Source organism: Dreissena polymorpha, chromosome 11 (genome assembly GCF_020536995.1).
Source record: "Dreissena polymorpha isolate Duluth1 chromosome 11, UMN_Dpol_1.0, whole genome shotgun sequence".
In the NCBI taxonomy this organism is placed as follows: domain Eukaryota; kingdom Metazoa; phylum Mollusca; class Bivalvia; order Myida; family Dreissenidae; genus Dreissena; species Dreissena polymorpha.
The window spans coordinates 15077066-15104304 of record NC_068365.1 but is presented as its reverse complement, the minus strand read 5'-3'; the positions used below and the strand labels follow the sequence as shown (position 1 = coordinate 15104304).

The following is a 27239-nucleotide window of genomic DNA, read 5'->3' as shown; positions in this document are numbered from 1 at the left end:
CACAGTAATATTTCTTAAAAGCGATTCAAAAATCATATGTACTATGACATTGACTGTCTTCTTTTTAAAAATTAAAGTATGAAAAAGACCAAATTGTAATAGCAAAGAAAGATTTGTTCTGTTTCTTAAACTTTGCACAAGTGTGTCAGATTTCAAAGACAGCATTACGTTACATTTGTAAATTTTTGCTTGAAAAGCAAAGTTCATAACCTTTGATAAGTCTGATTTTAGTGAGCTATTTTCTGTGGTGTCTGCATTCGCCAAATGTGCCATCGGTTAAATGAAAACCATTGACTGCTTCTTCATTTTTGAAATCCTACTAGATTAAATAGTTTGACATTCATACATGTCAAAAATCACATTGTTCCTCATCTCTTGCACATTCTTTAACCCTTATTCTCAAACATATCACAATGGTATGATTTTTGTACCTCTATCAGTACTCAGTCAAATGCTTCGGGCCATTATGGCTCTCTTGTATCAGGTGTGAGCTGAGTGTGGGTACTACTTATCTACTTTAAATTTAATAGCTTAATTACGTTACCTGCTATCTAATTGCTGCTTACTCCGAAGGATCGTAATTTATCCGGAAACTTTCTGTCCGAATCCCACACTTTTCATAAACCCGTCAGGTCAGGTCAGAACGGTCACATAGTGCCGTGTAACCAAAACGGGATATTACCCAGAAACCACCACTCTTATTCCGGATAGCGTTATACAAGGCCGACATTTTTGTTGTTTACTTAATTGTTGCTCTGTTTCGCTGGATTCTTCTGTTTTACAGAACTAGAGAAGTTTTGAATTGTGTTAAAATATTCTCCGTATATATATCCGTGTATTTCTGTATTGTTTTGTGATTTTGTTTGTTTGTTCAAGGCAAAATATGCCTCAAACACGTGGTTCGTGTGGCCACATAAGAGCAGCATGGGACAACCATGACAGCTGCCTTATGTGTGCCAGATGCAACCAGGACAACTGCTGCCCTTTCTGTGAGAATTGGTCTGTAGACACCTGGGCCATCAAGCGTAGACCTTTCAAGAGCCGGAGACGCAACATGCGTGGCTCAGGTCAAAGTAGGGAAAGTTCGGTTAGCCGTGACTTTTCCCCACACGACCTCACCACATGCCATCAGGAGATGCCATGCATCGGTCCTTTTCCGGTGACAAAATTTGACCGGTCTGTTCATCGGGAACGACCAGTTGACCGGTCCGGAGACTTCACCGGTCACCGGTTAACATGTTGACGGGTCCGGTCACCGGTCATAGTTGTCACCAGTCAACCGGTCACTGACCGGTCCGGTCAACGGTCATGCTATGACCGGTCCGGTCATGCTATGACCAGTCCGGTCACTGGTCATGCTATGACCGGTCCAGTCACTGACCGGTCCGGTCACCGGTCATGTTATGACCGATCCGGTCTCCGGGTCCCGGTCTGTGCCACAGACCGTTCCGGTCACCGTAGATGTTGACACTACCTTGTCAGTACTCCACAAAGGTAGACGCAGTCGTGTTTCTACTGTGAGTCACAGACGTAAACGCATAGTGTCTGATGTTTTCGGCTACTCCTCCACCTCGGGCTCGTCGTTGTATGACTCATCGTCTACTTCAACTAGCCCTCATCATTATCGGAGTGGACGTCGTTAACGCTCACCGAGTGTTTCTCGGCGTAGATTGCCTCGTAAAGAGCGATCACGCCAGCGCTCTGGGAGACGTTCGATCAGGAAACATCATTCCCAGTGCCGCCGAACAGTGTCTCGGCATTGCAGGGATAAGGGACATAGACCTTCCTCTATTAGGCGCTCCCGGACCCCTCGGTCCCCTAGGGCGATCCTTCTCTGAGGAATCTATTGACACCCTTCCACGTGTGTCGGCCTCTATTTTGGCCTCAACACACACTTCAGCTGTTCCTACAACCACTGAGCATAATTTGTATTCAAACACTAGTTCGCATACATTTCATGCTCCAGGTACAGGGGTTAACCTAACCACTTCGGCTGCGTTTTCAGCCCCACGGGTCTCTTCCACATTGCATAGAAGTATACCCAGGGCTGCCGCTACACCATCAAATCCCAATACTTTGTGGATCCAACAGTTGCCGGGAATCTTTGTCCCTTTTTCGACTGATCCTTTACCAGCGACTGCTGGTATTCAAAGTGAGTCTGCTGACTTAATCTTACCAGCGACCGCTGGTATTCAAAGTGAGTCTGCTGACTTAATCTCTGATAGACCTAACTCACCAGCTGGAAAACGATCCTCTCATGATAGAAGCGGATGAATCTTGTATTCCTACTTCTGTATCCACCGGTTTCAATCAATCCAATGCTCCCACAGACGGTTCGATTGAGGCGGGTTCGGAGTCTAATGAGGCCGAACTTTATTATTTAGCCTCCATCAATCAGGTTTACGAACTAATGTTCAATACCTTAGATGAGGACTTCTGCCCCCGCCCTTCCTTGTCTCTCACAGGATCTGCGGTTACCGTTACAGAACAGGTAGCCCGCAGACGGGAGCCCGGCAGGATAAGTAAGGCGACTTCGCAAGTGGATCTCCGCCTTCCTATTGGCTCTTCCACAATGGCTGTATTCCAGTCACTTGAGCCAGCCAATAAACCTTCGCCATCTCCATGAAAAGCCCCTACGGAGCTGACATAGCCTAAACAAATGGACGGCGCAAAAAGTTATAAGGCCCCGGTACCCGACCCTTCTACCGGTTTGGACCTTCCCAAACTTCCGGTTCCTGATGCTGACATTAGTAAGCTGTCCCTTACAATGCCTTCATCATCTACCCATACAGCAGTCCCTCTTTCCCTGTTGGAAAATTGGGAGCTGAGATAACGCCGTTCCATAGGTCTGGCTAACCAGCTAGATCTCATGGCAGCCACAGCCTTAGACTTGGTTTGGGAGCTCTCTGATTCAATCCCAGAGGAGCTCCGTGCCTTGTTGATACACCTTTCACGTACTACGCAGTGTTTATCACACAATGCTGCGTCGTCTATGTCTGAGATGTTAAGACTTCGGAGAGACCTCATCCTCTCTTCCTTGCCCAATAATTTCCTTTTGGAAACAGGCGTTAACTCCCTTCGAACTGCTCCACTAACAGAAGATTCTCTTTTCAGAGGGAGGATACTTACTGCTGATCGTGAAGATCAGATACATGCCTCCTTAGCTAGGAGCAACTCTGGCCAGCGCCCTGTGGTTTTTAAGCGCCCTGCTTCTAAGCCCCCAGGAGCCCCACCGGCCAAGAACGCTTAAAGGGACAGTTTCCCTACTAAGTGTCCGTCTGCTCCACGTCAGCCCACAAATAGGCCTCCTTTTCATAACAGAACATCTTCCTATCAGAAGCCGTCTGTAAACCAAAATTGGAGTAAGGGCAAACCCAATGCGGACAAGAAGTCATTAAATCCTTCTTCCGGCAAGGGTGGACCTCCAAAAGGTCAGCCCTAGGTCATACCCCTTTCTACCGCCACAACCTCCGATACCGGAGGTACCAGTCGGGGCCAGACTTATGCACTTCGCAAATCGATGGCTACAAATAACTTCGGACGCGTGGGTTAATTCCCTTGTCACACAAGGCCTCACTTTTCAATTCGAAAAAAGGCCCCCACTCTCTCGCGTCCCAATAGATCTGGTATCTCCGCATCCACAACTTCCAGACTCCATTCTCGGACTCCTGGAAAAACAGGCGGTAGAAAGGGTTCAGGACCCTTGTTCTCCAGGATTTTACAGTCGCCTTTTCCTTGTTCAAAAGAAAAGCGGCTCCTGGAGACAAGTCATAGACTTAAAAATGTTCAACACGTTTCTAGTCAAACCTACTTTCAAGATGGAAACTCCTGCCTTCATTCGGCGCTCCATCAAACCCATGCACTGGGGGGTTTCCTTGGACCTGGAAGATGCATTCTTCCATGTTCCTATCCATCCCAACTACCGGAAGTACCTGCGCTTCTCCTTTCGAGGCCAGGTCTACCAGTTTCGGGCGATGCCCTTTGGATTGGCCACAGCTCCACGAGTTTTCACCAAACTCATGGCCGCAGTGGGTGCACACCTCCGAATACACGGGGTTCAACTGCTTCAGTATTTCGACGATTGGCTCTTACACCAGCTCGATCGTCGACTGCTTCTGCTACACCTAGAGTTCTCTTGGAAGGAGCTCCTCTCTTTAGGACTCCTTCTCAATGCAGCCAAGTCATACCTCATTCCCTCTCAGGATTTCATATTCGTGGGAATGAATTTTCTGACCCACATCAATCGGGTCAGGGTCTCACCGCAACGTGTATCAGACCTCCTTTTGAAGGTCAGATGGGTACTGTCCCAATCTCATATCACAGCTCAAGATTTCCTCTCACTCAACGGTATCCTGAGCTCTGTAGCAGACTTCGTGCAGTTGGGACGTCTCTTCCTACGTCCTCTTCAGCACTATCTCTCAGCTCGATGGAAATGGTCTCCAGACAATCTGCTAACACAGATTCCCATCCTTCCGTCCTTAGTCCCCCACCTTCAATGGTGGCTAGACGAGGAGACCCTGTTGGCAGGAGTACCGCTTCTTCCCCCGCAACCTTCTTTACATCTCATAACGGATGCGAGCATGGAAGGTTGGGGCGCTCACCTGGAACCCCGCAGCCTGACATTATCAGGACTGTGGTCTCCTCAGGAGTCTCACCTGCACATAAACAATCTCGAAATGCGAGCAGTCTTTCTAGCTGTTTCTCAATTCCAATCACATCTTCGGGACTCCTGTGTGATGGTATCGACAGACAACACATCAGTCGTGGCTTACATCCAGAAACAGGGAGGTACACACTCTCACTCCCTATATCTGGAAACAAGGAACTTACTTGTTCTTTGCAAGAGCCTCAACGTCTCTCTCTTGTCCAAACACATACCAGGTCGTCTCAACGCCCTGGCGGACAGTTTGTCTCGCAAACACCAGTTACTTCCATCGGAGTGGACACTTCATCAGGAAGTGGCCAACCAGATTTTCCTCACATTCGGTTTTCCACTGGTCGACCTGTTTGCGACCAGAGACAACCACAGACTTCCTCTGTATGTGAGTCCAGTGTACGAACCAGCAGCGTGGGCGGTAGACGCGCTTTCGTTCGATTGGGATCAACTGGACGCTTACGCTTATCCCCCACCCATTCTTATTCCCCAAATCTTAGGGAAAATCAGTGTGAGCTCTTGCCGGATCCTCCTGATAGCCCCTTGGTGGCCCAGGAGATCCTGGTTCAACGACCTTCTCAGTCTCCTGTGCGAATTTCCCAGGAAGCTCCCGCACAGGTCAGATCTCCTATCTCAGAGAGGCAGACTTCACGTGGATCCAGACATGTTCCACTTACACGTCTGGCCGTTATCAGACAATCCCTGCAGAAGAAACGCTTTTCTGTCTGGGCTTCAACGCTCATTGCCTCTGCAAGGAGAAAGTCCACCAGAGCAGTCTATGATGCTCGCTGGAAACTCTTCTCTAATTGGTGTGTTCGAGGGAAAATTGATCCCCTCAATCCCTCTGCTAGAGGCATAGCAGATTTTCTAATCTATCTCTTTGATGATAAGAAACTTTCTCTTAGCTCCATCAAAGGATACAGATCTGTGCTTTCGCATACCTTGGCTTTTCGTAAGTCATCACAAGTCTGTGCTGACCCAGCCATTTCGGAACTGATCCGAGCCATGGAACTTAAACGTCCTGTGTCTCGTTCTCTTACCCCCAAATGGGATTTGGCTTGTGTTCTTGGATCGCTTATTAAAGCTCCCTATGAACCCCTTAATCAGGCCTCGTTACAGTTCCTAACCTGGAAGACCGTTTTCCTTCTTACCATGGCTTCATCCAAACGTAGAAGTAAAATTCATGCTCTTTCTATCGAAGAAAGCCATCTTCGTTTTGATTCCTCCGATGGCTCAGTCACTTTGTTGTGTCAGCCAGGATTCCTTGCTAAAAATCAACTCCCCTCAATGGCTTCTAAACCCTTCAAGGTCCCAAGTCTTTCTAGAACTTGTGAAAATGAAGATAAAGATAGACTCCTCTGCCCTGTCAGGTCTTTGAAGTTCTATCTTAGTAGAGTGAAGTCTATTCGAGGTTCTCGCAAGAGACTCTTCATTCCCTTAAAAGGGGGGGGGGGCGATGTGTCTGCGGCTTCTATTTCCCGTTGGGTAGCCTCGACTATAAAAAGGGCTTACTCTTCTCTTTCATCAAGGGATTCATCCCTTTTTAAGATAAGACCGCATGAATTACGAGCAATGTCGGCTTTGTGGGCGTATATTAATCATACCCCACTCTCTGACGTGCTTCAAGCTGCTTTCTGGAGGAATCAGACCACCTTTTCATCTTTTTATCTTCGTTCTCTGGAATGCCAACATGACAACTTGTATCTGTTGGGCCCCCTTGTGGTTGCACAAACGGTAGTATCTTCTACTGCATAGGTATTTTACGCTTATCCGTGAATTAAGTTAATACCGTAGTAACGAAGATTAGCTGAGAACCCGAGATATGGGTTCCGCTGTGATGGGGAGATTTTCGCGAACCTTCCCGCCGCAGCTGCAAAGTCAGCAATTAGATAGCAGGTAACATAATTAAGCTATTAAAATAAATTTTTATAGTAAAATTCATTTTAATTAGTAATTACTTACCTGCTATCGGTAAGTCCCACCTCCCACCCCGCTCTTCGTCTAATATTTTCATATTGTTTATTGAAATAAGAGTGATGGTTTCTGGGTAATATCCCGTTTTGGTTACACGGCACTATGTGACCGTTCTGACCTGACCTGACGGGTTTATGAAAAGTGTGGGATTCGGACAGAAAGTTTCCGGATAAATTACGATCCTTCGGAGTGAGAAGCAATTAGATAGCAGGTAAGTAATTACTAATTAAAATGAATTTTACTATAAAAATTTGTATTTAATAATTAACCATGAACATCTAAAAGATTCAAAGCAATTCAGTGCTTGTTTGACATCTAAACAATAAAAGGAGCATTTACCTTATTTCATTTACCTTAAGCTGTTGTGCTATATTATGCATGTCTCAACATGAAATCACCTGAGCAACAACTAACTGTTTTGCATTTTATCAATTATTAACTCAACCTACTTGAATGTTAATGGTTCCACGGTATGGAAAGCAGTAATTATGGCACTATTCGATCAGCATTTCCCAAAATCCAAGGTTAACAGATCTTGATCAGATGTTTAAAAAATGTCACTTTATTGGCAACATTTTTTATCTCAAGCTTGATGGAACTTGGTCAGCAAATTTATCTTGGCAATATCTAGGCCATGTTTGCTTGGCAATATCTAGGCCATGTTTGCGGCCATTGGCAATATCTAGGCCATGTTTGCTTGGCAATATCTAGGCCATGTTTGCGGCCATTGGCAATATCTAGGCCATGTTTGCGGCCATTGGCAATATCTAGGCCATGTTTGCTTGGCAATATCTAGGCCATGTTTGCTTGGCAATATCTAGGCCATGTTTTCGGCCATTGGCAATATATAGGCCATGTTTGCGGCCATTGGCAATATCTAGGCCATGTTTGCGGCCATTGGCAATATCTAGGCCATGTTTGTGGCCATTGGCAATATCTAGGCCATGTTTGCGGCCATTGGCAATATCTAGGCCATGTTTGCGGCCATTGGCAATATATAGGCCATGTTTGCGGCCATTGGCAATACCTAGGCCATGTTTGCGGCCATTGACAATATCTAGGCCATGTTTGCGGCCATTGGCAATATCTAGGCCATGTTTGCGGCCTTCGGCAATATCTAGGCCATGTTTGCGGCTATTGGCAATATCTAGGCCATGTTTGCGGCCATTGGCAATATCTAGGCCATGTTTGCGGCCATTGGCAATATCTTGGCCATGTTTGCGGCCATTGGCAATATCTAGGCCATATTTGCTTGGCAATATCTAGGCCATGTTTGCGTCCAAAAAGAACCAAGGTCACCAGGTAAAATCTTTAAAAACTGTTTTTTGCCACTTTAGAGTCTTCATTTATGCCTAAATCTCCTTGAAACTTAGAATGATTATCTTGACAATTCAGGCATTGTTTGAATCTGGGTCAAGTGTAGTAAAAAACTAGTTCACAAGGTCAAGTCTTCAACAACTTGTGATTGTGAACTTGCTTAAGGTGTGTGCTTAAGGGCCATCATGCCCATCATGTTTGTGTTTGTGCGCTGTATGTGGTTATACAAAAACATTTGTCCATGTTTTTACCATTTCCCATTTATCTTTTCACTCTTAACTTAGGAAATGGCTCCAGACATGGTGAAAATAAAGCAGTTAAATACTTTGCAACTAGAAAATTAGTCACAATAACCTTTAGCAAGCGGAATTTATTATCATAAAAAATTATCCTGAGACTAAACAAATCAATTAGCTTCTTAAAATAATAAATTTTACTTCCCATGATCTATTCATTCATCAATATAATTATACCCCCACAAACGAAGTTTAGGGGGGTATATAGGAGTGAGCTTGTCTGTCGGTCGGTCTGTCTGTCGGTCCGTATTAAGTGTCCACTCTCTAATTCAAGTTGTTTTCATCCGATCGTCACCAAACTTGGTCAGATGTTGTATCTAGATGATGTCTAGGTCAAGTTCAAATATGGGTCATGTCGGGTCAAAAACTAGGTCACGGGGTGCGTTTTAAACATTTAGCATGGTGTCCGCTCTCTAATTCAAGTAGTTTTCATCTGAGCTTCACCAAACTTGGTCAGAAGTTGTATCTAGATGATGCCTAGGTTTTTATTATTTATTAAAATTCAATGTTATTGTAATTCCTGCAACCCTCAATACAATTTATGGCTTTGAACATGTCTGTTTAGGTGTTAAAGATATACATTAAATGTCAATATTAGGGGCTGTCCCATTAGCACATTGTTTTGTACACGGGCTTTGCACACAGGTGACATGGGTTAAATTAGTTCTCTGTACATGTGAAATTGGCTGGTGGTCACCATACTGGAAGATAGGTTTTCCCACATCTTGGTAATTCTGTGTCCCCACACAGCACAAAATCATATGCTGAAGTATAAACTAAAGAGGTGGTAATTGCTGTTATAATTTTATAAATCTATATAAAGAAATGAAACTCCAGCTGCTGGAGCAGAATTGCATTCTCATTATATACAATTAGTTAGTCCTTTATTTAAGGCAAGTAACCAATTGCCAAAACATTACCAAACAGCACAATACAAAACATAAACACAAATAAGAATAAAGCTGGGGGGTTCAACTGGTATTAGAGAGCTCAACCTCACACTTGGCCCAGCAATATTCATGATACATATAAGTGTAAACAACATTTAACCTCATAGCATTGCAACTAAAATTAAACAAAAATTAAAGGGAATTAAAACGCATTCAATTTAATTACCATTTAATTACTCAATGGTAGGAAAGAGACCAGAGCAACTTTTTGAGGAACAATGAAATGAAATTACGAACAAGTATCAACTACATCCCTTTCTTAAGAAAAAGACTTGTCCCACATTCCTTGTGTCCAATAAGTTTCTACATTAAGCAGGGGTGCTGGAACACACTCAGGGGCCTCTAATATTGCAACCTCAGGTGTCAATGGACCTTTTAAACTTGGAAATACACACACATAATCAATATTTGCCAGATTTTGCTTATGAAAAGTATATTGTTATTATTCTGGATAATCTGGGATTGGGTTGAATCGTAAAATGTATGTATCCAAATATCTACACAATATGGTTGAAAATATTTTGCTATCATCAAGAATCTTTTTTTTAAAGTGTTCTTTTTGTAAATAACTTAACATTCTTTATTCAACACTTTGAATCTTGCTTGTTCCTGTTTGAGAGATCAACAATTCCAGATTCTTGGAGGTTCTGTGGAAAGTTGCCATCCCAGGCCTATGTCTGGATAGGATAACAATCTCTTCAAGTTTTACTATCTGATAACATTGCATGATAATGTGAAGAGCTGATTTCTGTCTGCCATTTCAGATTGTAATCTTCATACAACGGTTATATAAATGATGTTTAAGGTGGACAACACATTTGATGATACAAAGTCACCACCTCACATTCCAAATCCTCAAGCACTTTGCAATTCTTAGCTGAACATCATTGTAATAGATTTAACTATATAATGAAAATGTGTAAAACTTTGAATGTTGAAAAACAACAACAGAGAATCGTTTTGCAAGACTGTAATGTTGGTATAACAAAATGAATATATTTCTATAACATTTCTTCTTTGGAAATTAAAACAGATCTTTTTAGCTCCCCTGAGCAACCAATCTTTGGGATGCATTTTTTGACCACTGTCCTTCTAACATTTCTCTAAATTACACCAGGCCAATTTTGATTTTTTTTTCTGAAAAATTATTCTTTTGTATTCAAATCTGGCCATACACCAGATAGAACATTCCTGTCTCACTCATAACTTTGCCATGTATATATGGATTTTATAATGAATCAGCATAACACAATTTGTTGCATTTAACATCGGTGACCCTACCTCAAAAAGTCACACTTAAAGGTCAAAAGTCCAAATTGACCATAAAACAGCTTGTTTTACCTTAAATGGGGGTTTGAGACAATGGCATACATACTCTGTAGAAATGTCTTGTTTTAACTGTCACAAAATCGTTCACCAAAGGAAAGGTACAGATTATGTGCTTGCATTACCTGAATGCCAAACTGGTCACTGCCAGCAATTAATGAAATCTTGTGATATGAGTCTTTTATAAAACCAACATATTATTGTCATTTATAAAATAAACAACAATATAGTAAGCATAAGAACATGTTAATTTATTTAAATTTACTTCACTCACATTCAGATTTAAAATATATATAAATATCATTTTTTAACGTCATTACAATTAATACAATTATTAGTTCAAATAATAATCCAAATAAGTTGACAAATGCAAGTAAAAATTATGCACTGCAATTATTTTTTAAACCAGTTCCTCTAATAATGGTTAAGACTAATTCAATTTTGGAAAACATATCTATTAACATTAATTTGTTATTTGTCTTATTGCATTATTGCCCAAACACATCATAACAAAGTATAATAATTATTGTGTTGTAGTCTGGATTATATAATCTAAAAAAAAACACAACGTTTTGAGTAGAATAATAATAGAAAAGGTACATTTTAATACACCATGTTCATAATGTATATATGCAGCATTAAATTCTACATCTTTTATGCAATGTCAGGTGTTTAAATTAATGGTCAACATTATTTTGTAACAATTTTGCTGCAATTTGACAAGCATTTGAATGTGGGTGGGTTTTTGGTAGGAATATATAGGACTTAATGCAAAGATATTTAAATATATACCTAATATTTAATATGAATATGACTTTAATTTTGATTAATCTTGCTCTTGATTTCATTCAAATATATCTTGGCATGCTAGCCTGTGCTGACTACAAGAGCGCATGATAAAATTTCTCTTTCATTTCCTATCTTGTCATGATTTGGTTTTCAACTGAAAAGAAAACTACTAAGATCTTAATTTTAAACTTTCTTTTACCCTTTACCCCATAAGAAGCAAAGAAAAAAAATGGCTTTTGCAACCAGCATAAAACCAGAACGGCCTGCATATAACTCACAGTCTGTTCAGGTTTTATGCTGTTTGCTGCTCATCAGTATTTAAGGTTTGGAGATGAAGCCTTAAAAACTTGAATCTAGTAAGAAAGGTCTTTCATTATACCTTTCTAAGGGACTACAAATGCGTCAAAATTTGTTTTTAAGTGGTAAAGGGTTAAATATTTATCTAAGTGGTAAAGGGTAAACTCTTGCAAAAGCATTTGTCAAGATAAATATTATGAATGGCATCAGGTTCATTTGGCCTTATCTCTGTGCACACGTGTATAACATGTCTATATGTATGTTTTTCATTTGGTTGCTATTTCAGTCTTTCTTTGGTTGATACCTGTAATTTTGTGTCTTTTCTTTTCTGTCAATTTTACAGCAAGATCCAAAGAAGGCGGAGAACTTTGATAAGATGTTCACCAAGTCTGCGTTCAAGCTGACACCTACAGATAGTTTGGTTATAATGAACATCGATGAAAGTGCCTTCTATAACTTCTCTTATTGCAATCCTTACTACCAGCCCCTCGCCAGCTCATTGGCTGCTGTACATCATTTCTGAAAGATTTTTTACTCTATCAATCAGGGGGCCGAGTGTAATTGGAGGCCATTTTAAGAATGTTTTCTTACCTTAAAAGTGTTTGTGTGGTTGTGACAAATGCCTGGAGGTAACTTCTTGGAAGTATTCCTATTCTACACCATGTTGCCAAACAAACATAAAATGGACATATATATTGTCCTTACCTAAAGCATTTGAGATGTGTTTTTTTCTCTTGTGAACTCAGATTGTGTTCACCTTGTTTTCACCCCTTTTTCTGGAGGTTGAATCAATTAAATGAAACCAGTGCGAAATTCTATTTGGTGCTACGACTGAAAGTTTGAAAAGAAGTTACATCTGAAGATGAAGAAAGATAATCAAACAATGGAGAAAAATGTTTTTTTTTGTATGAAGCATTGGTTGTTACTTCCTGATAAGTGTTCACCATAAGGAATGCTTATGTCTTTTGTTCATAAATCGTCACATCATATGTAAAAGTCAGTTTTTTGCAGAATGTTATTGTTGTCATAGATTTTGATATGGTATGAGATTTAGTAATGTTCTTCATTTTTTTACTTAAATGCATATTGAACTGTTTTCTTTTCTCATCTACATGTATTTGATGTGTGTACTTTTTGCCCATTTCACCGTCTCTGTTAGAATGTTAATGTAAAAATCATCAGTGTTATTAATTTCCTATATATATTTTTTCATAGTAACTAATCACTCAGTATACATTTGCTACACATTGAACAGTATTCGTCATATATCAGTACATTAAATATCACATTTATATTTTCCAAAAAAATCAGTCTTTAATTTTAAAAAATCCACCTTTCTACAAGGAGGGATGTCTCTTTGTTGTTCTTTTTAAGTGCAATTTTATAACCACTCTTCTTAGTAAGAACAAATAGAAAAAGGGTTTTTTCCTTCTTTGCATAAACCCATCACCGTCATCTTAGAATTTTGGAATTCATGCCGCTAAATGTCTGTAAATTGGTGATGTTAAGGCAGAAATACCTGTTTGCCCAGAATTAGTGCAAAATGTTTTCAATATTGACATAATAATCTATGCATTTTTATACATTACCTCATCACTATGAACATTTTCTGTATCATGTTTTGCACTGACAATGGCTCAATGTTGTTGACATCTCTTCCTTTGTTTTACTTTCTGATGGTACTTTTATTTGATGGAGTAAAATAATTGAGTCTTGCTTTGGGAAAACCAGGCTTAATGCATTTGGATAAAGTGTTGTCTCAGATTAGCATGTGCAGTCTTTACAGGTCAATCTAGGATGACACTTAATGCTGTTATAGTATTCTAGGACGACACTTAATGCTGTTATAGTATTCTAGGATGGCACTTAATGCTGTTATAGTATTCACGGATGACACTTAATGCTGTTATAGTATCTAGGATGACACTTAATGCTGTTATAGTATTCTAGGATGGCACTTAATGCTGTTATAGTATTCTAGGATGACACTTAATGCTGTTATAGTATTCTAGGACGACACTTAATGCTGTTATAGTATTCTAGGATGGCACTTAATGCTTTTATAGTATTCTAGGATGACACTTAATGCTGTTAAAGTATTCTTGGATGACACTTAATGCTTTTATAGTATTCTAGGATGACACTTAATGCTGTTATAATATTCTAGGATGACACTTAATGCTGTTAAAGTATTCTAGGATGACACTTAATGCTGTTATAGTATTCTAGGATGGCACTTAATGCTGTTATAGTATTCTAGGATGACACTTAATGCTGTTAAAGTATTCTAGGATGACACTTAATGCTGTTATAGTATTCTAGGAGGACACTTAATGCTGTTATAGTATTCTAGGATGGCACTTAATGCTTTTATAGTATTCTAGGATGACACTTAATGCTGTTAAAGTATTCTAGGATGACACTTAATGCTGTTATAGTATTCTAGGATGACACTTAATGCTGTTAAAGTATTCTATGATGACACTTAATGCTGTTAAAGTATTCTAGGACGACACTTAATGCTTTTATAGTATTCTAGGATGACACTTAATGCTGTTAAAGTATTCTAGGATGACACTTAATGCTGTTATAGTATTCTAGGATGACACTTAATGCTGTTATAGTATTCTAGGATGACACTTAATGCTGTTATAGTATTCTAGGATGACACTTAATGCTGTTATAGTATTCTAGGATGACACTTAATGCTGTTATAGTATTCTAGGATGACACTTAATGCTGTTAAAGTATTCTAGGATGACACTTAATGCTGTTATAGTATTTTTCTGTTTAAGGAAGGCTCTTCTTAATGCAAATCAAGTCTATGCTGATATGGATTGAAACTTTACGCCCATACATTAAGTCCAGTTGTTCCCAAAGTGCTGCTCACATGTATAAATGTGTTACTTACCCCTGTATTTGCTCTAAGTTCATTTTTAGAACCTCAAACTATGACAATTAAGCATTCTCATATTTTCATGTTTTAATATTGCTTTTAATTTTCATTTTGTGTCCTATTTATTGTATTATGGAGAATTAAACCAAGCAGTGATACATGTGTATAAATAAAGTGTATTTTGCAGGCTTTGAAAACATATGAGCTGCAAGTCTTGATTTGTGGTTCATTTTGTTCTGATTTATAGCTATTGAGCTCTGCGTTATTTGGCATGTACCTATGTGCATGTTTGGTATTTTTTTTTAAATTAAAAAAAAACTAATTAAAAAGACAATAAAGTAAAGAAAATGTAATTTACTGCAATCTACCAGATAACCTCAATTCTATCCTGTTCTGTAAATGCTTGAAGAAAATTTTGTTTTTTTGTGGTGTCTTAGGTTTGTAACAAGCATTTGAGAGTTGTTGTGTTATTAACATTCAATATTGTTCTACATTTAATAATGAATTAATAGAATACAACAGACTTATCGTTTAATTTATTAAATACCATGTGGATACGATTTTTAAATATATCAGTTTGTGCAATGTCAATTTAAATATAATTATGTTAATTTTGTATTTATATTTCAAAGTCTTTTTAAGAGAATTTATCAAAGATGTATTTTGTTCGTTTGTTGTTACCTTGGTCATATCAATACAATATTTAGTTGTTTCAGTATGTTTCATGTTGGAACAAACATATTTCTATCTTAGCGAGTTCTTGTGATAAAATAGTTTCATGTTAGTTTATAATCAAATGTTAGTTATACTCTGCTTAATATTTGGCATTTGGAAAAAGATATTATAAAGATATTACTTTATTAGCGGACAGGTTGGCTCCTGACCAGACTTGTGGATGCGCAGGCTGGTCTGGAGCTATGCTAGCTGCAAATGACATAAGACCCATTTTAGCATGATTTGAGAATTGAGCAAGCAGTTTTGATACTTGCTGAGAAGTTGCTCTTTATTCCAAAATTGTATCCTCACACCCCTTTAAATTGTTTAATATAAAATTAAATTTTTGTGAATGAAGCATCATACATATTACTGTATTCAGTATATTGTTCAGGATTCGATTTACTACAGAAATGGCCCTTAAAGTGAAATATATTACATTAATAGATACATTTTAGGTTTGGTTTTCACTGAGTTTGACTTGATCATGTTATACATGTGCATTAATGTATTACTCGTAATAGGTGTGCCATAGAAACACATACTGTCAATGTGCACATTTTTATCATTTATTTATTTGCTTTGAAAATGTATTTTGAATGAATCAAAATCAGCAAAAAATTAGAACATTGCTTAATGGCATAAAGCTTGAATGCTTGAACAAAAAATGAACAGGCAAACAAAACTAATCTTATTGTGTATTTTAGCTCTCCTGAGCACATTGTGCTCATGGTGAGCTTTTGTGATCGCTTTTTGTCCGTCGTGCGTCGTCCGTCGTGCGGGTCAACATTTGCCTTGTTAACTTTCTAGAGGCCACATTTATTGTCCAATCTTCATGAAATTTGGTCAGAAGATTGGTCTCAATGATATCTTGGATGAGTTTTAAAATAATTACCCGTATGTTTGCTTGAAAAACATGGCTTCCAAGGGGCGGGGTATTTTTTCTTATATGGCTATAGTAAAATCTTGTTAACACTCTAGAGGCCACATTAACTGCCCGATCTTCATGAAACTTGGTCAGAAGATTCATCCTGATAATATCTTCAAAGAGTTCAAAAATGATGCCGGTTGGTTGAAAAACATGGTTGCCAGGGGGCGGGGCATTTTCCTTATATGCCTATAGTAAAACCTTGTTAGAGGCCACATTTATTTTCCGATCTTCATGAAACTTGGTCAGAAGATTTGTCCCAGTAATATCTTGTTAACTCAGGTGAGCAACTTTGGGCCTTTCAGGCCCTCCTGTTTCATAATGTCTGAATTCAAAAACTTTTCTAGCTTTTGTCATAATTCAAAAACATAACAACCTTGTTAAGATTTTGATCTAGGCACCAGCATAAAACAGCTATATTAAGCGTATGTCTTGATTTCTGAACTTACCCACCTTATTAAGCATGCTTCTCAGTACAAGTTATTAAGCATTTATATTTATTCAAGAACAGAACATAACTATTATATTTAGCTTATGTCTGGATTCATAAGCAGTATCCCAATATTTAGCCTTAGTCATAATTCATGAACAAAACTATAAAATTTAGCTTTTTACTCTATTCCTGGGCTTCACCCCTGTTGTGACCTAACCCTTAGTTTTTAGCTCCACTGACCAGAGGCCAGCCGGGCTTATGTCATGGTCCTGTGTCCGTTGTGCGTCCGTGCGTTTCCTTTTTCTTTAAACATCTTCTCCTAAACTACTAGTCCAATTCTGATAAAACTTCTCACAAATGTTCCTGGGGTGAACCTCTTTCAAATTTGTTCAAACTTTGCCCCTGGGGTCAAATTGAACCCGCCCCGGGGGTCAATAAATTGAACATATGCTTATATAAAGCTTATTTTGTGCAAACTTTAAAAATCTTGTCCATAACCATTGGGCCTAGTGCTACCACATTTGGTATGTAGTGACATTTAATAGTTCTCTACTTTGTTTGTTCAAATTATGCCCCTGGGGTCAAATTTGACCCTGCCCCGGGGGTCACAAAAATGAACATGCACTATTTTGTGCAAACTTTAAAAATCTCTTGTCCATAACCGTATGGCATAGGGCTACCAAATTTGGTATGTAGTGACATCTAATAGTCCTCTACCAAGTTTGTTCAAATTAAGCCCCTGGGATCAAATTTGACCGTTCCCCATGGGTCACAAAATTGAACATATGCTTATATGGGGCCTATTTTGTGCTAACTTTAAAAATCTTTTTGTCCATAACCGTATGGCATAGGGCTACCAAATTTGGTATGTAGTGACATCTTATAGTCCTCTACCAAGTTTGTTCAAATTAAGCCCCTGGGATCAAATTTTACCGTTCCTCAGGGGTCACAAAATTGAACATATGCTTATATTGGGCCTATTTTGTGCAAACTTTCAAAATCTTCCTGTCCATACCAATTGGGCGTATTTCTACCAAATTTGGTATGTATTAAAATCTTAAAGTTCTCTACCAAGTTTGTTCAAATTAAGCCGCTGGGGTCAAATTTGAACCTGCCCCAGGGGTCACAAAAATGAACATATGCTTAAATAAGGCCTATTTTGTGCAAACTTTAAAAATCTTCTTGTTCATAATTATAGAGCCTAGGGCTACTAAATTTGGTATGTTGTGACATCTAATAGTCCTCTTCCAAATTTGTTCAAATTATTCCCCTAGTGGGCTTAAATTTGACCCTGCCCCGGGGGTCACAAAACTGAACATATGCTTATATAAATCCTCATTTGTGCCAACTTTAAAAATCTTCCTTTCCATAACCATTGGGCCTAGGGCTACCAAATTTGGTATGTAGTGACATCTTATATTTCTCTACCAAGTTTGTTCAAATTATGCCCCTGGGGCCAAATTTATCTCTTGAAGGCTCCCATTAAAAAGTTGTTCAAGAAAATTTAATTTTAAAAAACCATGGCCACAGGAAGTCGTTGAACTTTGCATGTTTATGCGTTTTTGCTATTTATTCATTAAATTGGGATGAATAAACTATTTGCTTCTCAAACTAAAAGTTTATCAAAATACACTTGGAATAACTTTTTAATTATAAGAGATAAATGCATACATGTCGAGCGTGAAAGGTAGGCCAACATGTTAACTATCCATAAATGTTAACCCTTTACCAAACGACACATTTTGGACTGCCCCAAATTGAAAGAGATTGCAGACAAGAAGTAATATTGTAAAATACTATTTATAAATTGGCTGGGTGGGGTAGAAATCATTGTGATAAAAGGAGAAATTGCTCATCATGAGCAATTTCTCCTTTTTGAAACCGTTAGTCCTGTTTTCAAAACGAAAAGAAACTCTTCAGAAGGAGTTATGGTCTATTGGAACGTCAGATGGAAAAAGTCAAGGAAAGTTAGGTCAAGCTAATTGTTTATCATGATATCTCTTTAAACCTCACGCCATATGCAAGTAGTGTTGCCATGATCGCAACATCTTGATGAATTATAATTCAATTTTTTGTCTCATAAACATTTACTTTGTTTAACAAACAACCTCTGCAAAGTTATCATTCCTACTGCCTTTCGGCACCTTATGAACCTGAAAAACTCGTAACTTTATGTTTCCTCAGGCAAATATCTTCTTTGTACAATAAACAATTTCTTCACCACGTTAACAATCCTGCTACACTCACTAATGCCTCAAGAATGAAGTAAAGTTTAGGTGATCTACGTCATTAGGTATTTTGCATATGTCATGAACTATATAAGTAACAGAAACTTTGAAACCTACAAACACTTTTTGGAATTTTGGAAAAAGATTCATGATTGAATGAAGGAACTTTCATTAATCTTGTAGAACATGCGTAGATGTGATCTTCAGCATCTTAAAATATGTGAAATAGAAAGAACGACAATATCTTTTGGAAAGATAAATGTACTTACGTTATAAGCAAAGGACCTGTGCGACAATTCCTGGGCTTTTTAGTCTGTTTAGTTAACACCGTAGTAATGTTTTCCATATATAAAAATGCTCACCCTTTCAACTTTAAGGGCCCAGTGCAGGGACGAGGGATAGAAAGAGAAAGTCACATGCTTGAGTACATTTCAACCCATGCGCATTGCACGCTTTTTTCGCATAAAAAAACAGTGGAGCGATACAGGGCCATCATGGCCGTCTTGTTAATCTATTCCTGGGAAACCATTTGATTAGTTTTTGGTGTGGACATCTGAACAAAACCACAAACTTAAGCTTTTGCTTTGACTCCTGATCAAAACAACCATATTTTGCTTTTTTATTCCTGAACAAAACCATCTTATATAGCTTCTTCTAGATAAAAGTAGGTATTTTCTGTTTTGTGTACAATTTATTTTACACATTCACTAGACTATTTATTTATAAAGGTGTGACATTGCCTTTAATGATTTCTCTTGTATTTGAAGAAGTTTTTCAGGCTATACATGATTTTACAAAAAAAGTTAGCTATAATAGACTAACATGCAAGTATAAATGTTTCATAAAATCCTTTTGTGTTCATTAATTTGTCCATGTTTAAATAATAAAGTAAGAGTAAATACACATGTCATTATTTCAGATTGAACTAATCTTTGAAAATAAGCTGTATTTTATACTGTGAGCTTAATACATTTAGTATTTTCATTAATTTTAGGCAGTATTTTTTCTGTTTAATCTTAAATGCATTTAGTACTTTACCAATCTTACGCAGTGTTTTTTTTCTATTTTATCTTCCACATATTTATGATATGCATAACCTTGTTCTTTACTATAAATATTGTGTTTTATTTCATGACTCCTCTTTTGATCTAATTATTATTATTATTATATTATTACTTTACTACAATAAATAATAACACATTATTCGTCATTTCTTTGAATCACAGAATTGCTTTTTATACCGGTGCATATAATTATGTGAATGTCTACCAGTTGTTGGAGAGTCGGGTGATGATTGGCATTGTCCTACAACAGTTATAGCATACCATGACTCACTTAAAATTGCTGTATGTTATGAGAGCATCTTTCAGAAATGTCAAATTTAACATTTAACTCAGAATTCTTTATATGAGCATATTAATGCATGCAGCTGTTTGATTCAATTACAGCTTACATGTCAATATAAAATTCTCTGTAATGTTATTAGTTCGGGTCATTGTGTCGAACATGGTTGTTGAAAATACAAAACTTTACAACTGGCGTGGTATATCTTTTGTTGAGTGTATATATAGGATCTGGCACAAGTTGTCATATCATACCATATTTTATTAAACGAGTTAAGGAATTTTTTATGAAGCGAGCCTTTCGCGAGCTTACTCACGAATTTCCTGTTTTTACGAGTTTAATAAAATATGATATGACATGACAACAAGTGTCAGATCTTTTTTATCACATGCTTTTAAATGAGCAAATTAAATAAATATCTACGCAAATATAATGATAAATCCCGAATGTTGTTTACATTTCGTGACGTCATTTGACGTTGAAACGTCATTTCAGCAAAATAAAAAAATGCGATTGGACAATAAACGAAACTAAGCCAATTAAAACGCTTAAACATGTTGTATTACACATGTGTAATATAAAAAAATATGTAATGGTTGTTTTACATGGGAAACAGGGTATAGCATGTGATAAATTTTACGGTATTTACTGCATCTTAAAAAGTGATCATTTTGTATCTACTGAAGGAATCTTTCAATCTACTAAAAGGAATCAACCCAAGCACAAATATTGATCAATGTGAAGAAATGTTGAGACCAATATGTATATATTGGCTAATGGAACCAACATGGAGTTTGCAGCATTTTAAATGTGGATGGAATGGTTCTCTGATAGCAGAATCACTCTTGAAAAAAGACTGTGAATATTGGTGATAAATATATCAAAATTCAGGTGTTCGGAAATTGAATGTTTATGTTACATCTAAAATCTAAAAAATCAAGACGATAAAGGTGTGTCTGACAGAAAGAATAGCAGGCCATGTTTGTAACGGTGATGTGACTAAACGTCATCCACGACCCCTGGTCTTTCTTGTAAATGAAACACTTCAGTAGGCCATTTTGTATTGTAAGGTACACGTAAGTATATGTTATAGCATGTCAAATGTTGTCTGCATTAGTTTGAATGTTCAATATAGCTGTCAGTTTGTGCTATGAATGTTCAGCATATAAGTCTTTTCCTGGCAACTGATTCCCTTAGTTCACCTGTCGCCTTCTGTTACTCAGGTGAAAGTTGTTTTTTAATCTAGACACCTAATTACCAATAAACAGTAGAAAATTAGATGAACTAAGTTAACAAATGTAATGTATATTTATTCAATTGTTAAAGTAAATAACAGTTGCTTTTTTTAATAGTTGAAGAATTTTTTCCGTTTAACTATTTAAACTCGCAGGAAAATATTAATGTAACCAGCAGTTCATCCATGTTGTCATCATCATAAAATTAAAAAAATTATTTTACAAATATAAAATTAATGTTGTATAGTATTCATAGACTTGTTTTAAATATTATAAGTATGTCTTTTACGCCATTAACGTCACTCTACTTGGTTTTGATTGCAGAAAGGACGCAAGGACGTCAGCAACTTTGACCGTGAGTTCACTAACGAGGCTCCGAAACTGACGCCCACTGACAAGCTGTTCATCATGAACCTTGACCAGACTGAGTTTTGTGGCTTCTCTTTTGTCAACCCGGAATATATTCTCACGGTTTAGATCTTTTGTGTCAACCTAGAGTACATCTTTTATGTTTTAACCTTGTTCAACCTCCCTTCGTATTCTGATTAAATGATAAGTAATCTGCTGAAAACCAATGATCAGTTATAATAAAAGGGGTGAAATAAGCTCAGCCATTAACTTTTCTAGTTTGATGGCTATTTAATTTTATTTTTTTAATTGGGGTTTTGCTGAAAAGTTCATTACCATCTTTTGTTTGCTCAATTGTTGTTGATCAACATGTGCGTTAAGTTTATTTTATTAAGTTAATTTTAATCAGTGCTCATCTTTATTTGTATGGAACGCACACTGAATGTTTAGTCTTGATAAAATCATTATCCATGCAATTGCAAATACCGGTAACTGAAATATATTTTAAGTGACTTTTTTAAAACATTTTTTGTTAATGATGGGAATCTGATTCTCATGCAAAACACAGACATTCATTATCATTGAGACTTTCATACATTTTCATACAATGCATGCACTTTTAGTTTTTTTGATTCCATATGACATCATGCTTTGTTTTCTGTCATTTTTATTCCAAGTTACCAGTACATGAGCCTTGCTTGTGAAAACAGGACTTATTGGATGTGAAGTGTTGTCCCAGATTAGCGTGTGCAGTACGCATAATTTTCCATTTAACCCTTTCAGTGCGGGAACCGAATTTTGAAGGCCTTTGCAAACAGTTTGGATCCAGATGAGACGCCACAGAACGTGGCGTCTCATCAGGATCCAAACTGTTTGCTATTCTGATAGTATTCTTTGAAAAAAATCGAAGAAAATGCTTATTTTAGAAATTCAGCAGACGACATTTTAGCAGAAGACAAATTTCCCAGCATTCAAAGGGTTAAAGGAAGTTTCTTGTTAGCAAAAATCCAGTTCAGCCAGAAAGTGTCGTCCCTGATTTACATACATGTGCAGACTGCACAGGCTAACATTAGACAAAACTCTAGGCACATGTATTAAGCCCTGTTTTTCAACATCTTGGCTCATTTGTATTGAACCATGCCAGCATGGTTTTCTTGCCTTGTCAAAGAGATACTCTGTACTGATTGTTAAGAGTTTCGTTTAAAATGTCTGATTTGTAAAAGTAGACCTATAGACTATTATATAAATATTCCCTAGTTGTTTAAAACAATCACTTCCCAAATATTTGTTATACCTGACAATGTTATAACGCATTTCATCAAACATTGCCATATACTAATTTAACTTGTTAATGTATTGAAGTATTGTCTAATTTGTTAGTTTATGTTTACTACGTTTGTTTTTTGCAAACCTGTATTTGAGTGCTTGAATGGTGTCATTCTAGTCATAATATATCTGATGGTTCTTGTCATAACATTGAACTAATGACCCTAGTCATAACATTGATTGGATGGTTCTAGTCATAGCATTGAACTAATGGTTCTAGTAATAACCTTGATTGGATGGTTCTAGTCATAACATTGAACTAATGACCCTAGTCATAACATTGATTGGATGGTTCTAGTCATAACATTGTTTGGATGGTCCAAGTCATAACATTGATTGGATGGTTCTAGTCATAACATTGATTGAATGGTTCTAGTAACAGCATTGATTGGATGGTTCTAGTCATAACATTGATTGAATGGTTCTAGTCATAACATTGATTGGATGGTTCAAGTCATAACATTGATTGGATGGTTCTAGTCATAGCATTGAACTAATGGTTCTAGTCATAACATTGATTGTATGGTTCTAGTCATAACATTGATTGGATGGTTCAATTCATAACATTGATTGGATGGTTCTTGTCATAGCATTGATTGGATGGTTCTTGTCATAGCATTGATTGGATGGTTCTAGTCATAACATTGATTGGATGTTTCTAGTCATAACATTGAACTGATGGTTCTAGTCATCACATTGATTGGATGGTTCTAGTCATAACATTGAACTGATGGTTCTAGTCATAACATTTATTGAATGATTCTAGTCATAATATTGATTGGATGTTTCTTGTGATAAAATTGAACTGATTGTTCTAGTCATAAAATTGAACTGATGATTCTAGTAATAAAATTGAACTGATGGTTCTAGTCATAACATTGAACTGATGGTTCTAGTCATAACATTGAACTAATGGTTCTAGCCGTAACATTGAACAAATGGTTCTAGTCATAGCATTGAACCAATTGTTATAGTTATAACATTGATTGGATGGCTCTGGTCATACAATTGATTGGATGGTTCTAGTCATAACCTTGATTGGATGATTCTAGTCATAACATTGATTGGATGGTTCTAGTCATAACCTTGATTGGATGATTCTAGTCATAACATTGATTGGATGGTTCTAGTCATAACATTGATCTAATGGTTCAAGCCATAACATTGAACCAATCTTTCAAGTCATAACAGTGAACTAATATTTCTTGTCATAACATGGATTTGATGGTTCTAGTCATAACATTGGTTGGATGGTTCTAGTCATAACATTGGTTGAATGGTTCTAGTCATAACATTGAACTGATGGTCTGATAGGGTCTGTTTAATTGTATTGATACTTTTCATTATTTTTTCCTCAATAATGAAATGCATGCCTTATTTAATATGTATAATAATCTAGTTAGACTGAGTGAGTGTAATCAATTGCATTAATATTAATTGGCCTTGCTCTGTGAAAAGTGGGTTTAATGCATGTGCATAAAGTGTCGTCCCAGATTAGCCTGAGTGTGCACAGGCTTATCAGTGACGACACTTTCCGCTTTTATGATATGACTCCTTTTAAAGAAAGTCTCTTCTTAGCAAAAGTCCAGTTTAAGCCAAAAGTGTCGTCCCTGATAAGCCTATGCAGACTGCACAGGCTAATCTGGGATGACACTTTATGCACATGCTTTTAACGCCCATTTCACCTAGCAAAGCCCATTTATATTTGAGCCTGTTTTTGGGAAAACCAGCAGAATGCATGTGCGTAAAGTTTCATCACAGATTAGCCTATGCCGTCCATACAGGCGATTCTGGGACGACACTCTTCGCCTTCACTGAATTTTTGTTTTAAAAGGCTTCCTTTAAAAAAAAATTATGTCAAAGTATCATCCATGATACAGGCTAAATTGGGACAACACTAAAGGCTCATGCATTTTGCCCAATTTCCCCTGGTGAGGCTCATACATTTTGATGTACTTATTAGTACAGTATGTTAAACTGAAGGAATATTTTAGTGTCCAAAAACATGTTTAATTGTTTATACCATTATATATCTTTTCAAATTAATGATATTGTATGCATTTTTATTTAATTACATGCACAACACCATGGTCTAATCAAATGCATCAAATTTACTTAAAAAGCAATAAAAACCTCAAATAAACTGTGTAACAACACATATTTTCTGATATACCAGGTGCACACTTGGAAATTATGACGCTTTTCAAAAGATGAGGACAGATAGTTTCATTCACAATGTTAAAAAGTCCTTACGGGGACACCAGAGTGCAATGCTGAAAGCATAACTACAGTCCAATTTTCCATATTTCTTTGTTATTAAGCTTTTTATGCCCTTGAAGGGTGGCATATAGTTTTTGAACTGTCAGTCAGTCTGTCCGTCCGAAAACGTTAACATTGGTCATTACTTTTGCAATATTGAAGATAGCAACTTGATATTTGGCATGCATGTGTACCTCATGGAGCTGCACATTTTGAGTGGTGAAAGGTCAAGGTCATCCTTCAAGGTCAAATATATGGCTTCAAAGTGGCGCAGAAGGGTGCATTCTGTTTCTGACAAACACATCTCTTGTTTCGGTATATATTCCTTGGGTTGTTTCTTTTCATCTTGCTATAGAACAAATTTGTAATAATGGTGTGCATTTTTGCTAGAATTACATAGAAAACTGGTCCAAATTACTAGAGCAATATTTTTATTTCTTGTTTTTCAAATAAGAAATGTAATGATATATTCAGCAAATCACGTTATGTGTTACATAACCTGACATATTGCATAAAAATACCACAAGACTGCAGATATTGTAAACAGATTACATAATTATGGTGTTTTTACAGGTATCCAGTTACATGCAACCATAATAGTTGTCAACTTTGATTAATCAATTGTCAGTTGGTATTCAAACATGGTAGAATTTGCTTAAGATGTTTTCGTTGTTTCGTTTATTTTCAATATGCACATTTTCACAACATGTGAATAGAATGAGCAAATACAGTTTATACAACATAATAACAGAGTCACGTCACTTACAGGAAACAACAATAAATTACATCTATAGGATGTGTGAAAACATAAGACATGGAGGGTGAAAAATCGGTTAAAGTTTGTTATTGAAAGGAGCCAATTGGACCTAGTTTATGAATGATGTTTACTTGTAGGATATCATAATTTATTTTAACTCGGTTTCTGAGGGGACCGGTTCCTGAGTGCTCAAATTTTCTTTTATTATTATGGAACATAATGTTTTATAGTTTGTTTCACACCTGCGCCACAGTTCTAAAATTGAACTGTTTTTCATAAAACTTGTGTTAATAAAACTATTAAACTATTTGTGTTGTAAACTAAGTGTTTTTTAGACAGATAGATGTGCTGGCTGTTGCTTTACAGTTGATTTGTTGTATTTATAAGTGCTGTTGTTCAGACCATGGTGTTGTGCAGGAATTATGAAAGTTGTATCAATTGAACTTGAGCCTCGATCTGGAAAAACGGGGCTTAAAGCATGTGTGAAAAGTTTCGTTCTGAATTAGCTTATGCATTCCATACAGGCTCATCAGGGATGACACTTTCTGCTTTCATTGCATTTTGGTTTAAAGGAAGTCTCTTCTTAGCAAAAAAAGTTTGGGTGGAAAGTGTCATCCCTAATTAGCGTGTGTGGACTGTACAGGCAGTGTGTGGACTGTACAGGCATTAAACAGTGTCATCCCTAATTAGCGTGTGTGGACTGTACAGGCATTAAACACCATTATCCCAGAGCGAGGCTCGTAAATATTGATAGTAAATGATGGGTATGTTTGTTGAAGGCCTATGTTGGGTATGTTTGTTGAAGGCCTATGTGCTACGTTCAAATTTCCAAAGCATGCTACCGGTAACTTGTGTGGAATGAACATTTAGTGACTGTATTAAACCTAAACATGAGCAAAAATATTAATATATAAAATGCTATTAAATTTTATTAAAAAAACAACTTAAATATCTTTGTGATGTGAACGAGAACTTTACTTGAACACAAGAGCATTTCATCTCTTCCGTATATTAGTGTTCTTTAACACAGGTGGTTAGCGTGTGGCTATGATATTAATTAGTGAAAACATCATTTTGAATGATAAATAATCATATTATAACGAAAAATTAAATTTTATGAAAAAAAAAAATCACTATCAAATATATATATAACAAGGTATCCAACTCG

At 37.1% G+C, this 27239-nt stretch overlaps 1 protein-coding gene across 4 annotated transcripts in view; it reads left to right on the top strand.

Annotated features, from left to right (window-relative positions):
* Positions 1–22051, top strand: part of LOC127850125 (calcium-dependent protein kinase C-like) — a 160061-nt gene extending 138010 nt beyond the window's left edge. For 3 of the 4 annotated variants that reach the window (XM_052382911.1, XM_052382915.1, XM_052382913.1), the window contains one exon: positions 11947–20005. In XM_052382911.1, coding sequence (XP_052238871.1) covers positions 11947–12126 — 180 coding nt within the window. In that variant the 3' untranslated portion in view covers positions 12127–20005. Of the gene's footprint in view, positions 1–11946; positions 20006–21705 lie in introns of those variants that run through there. The other variant, XM_052382912.1, reaches the window with a different exon arrangement.
* Positions 22052–27239: the final 5188 nt, after the last annotated feature.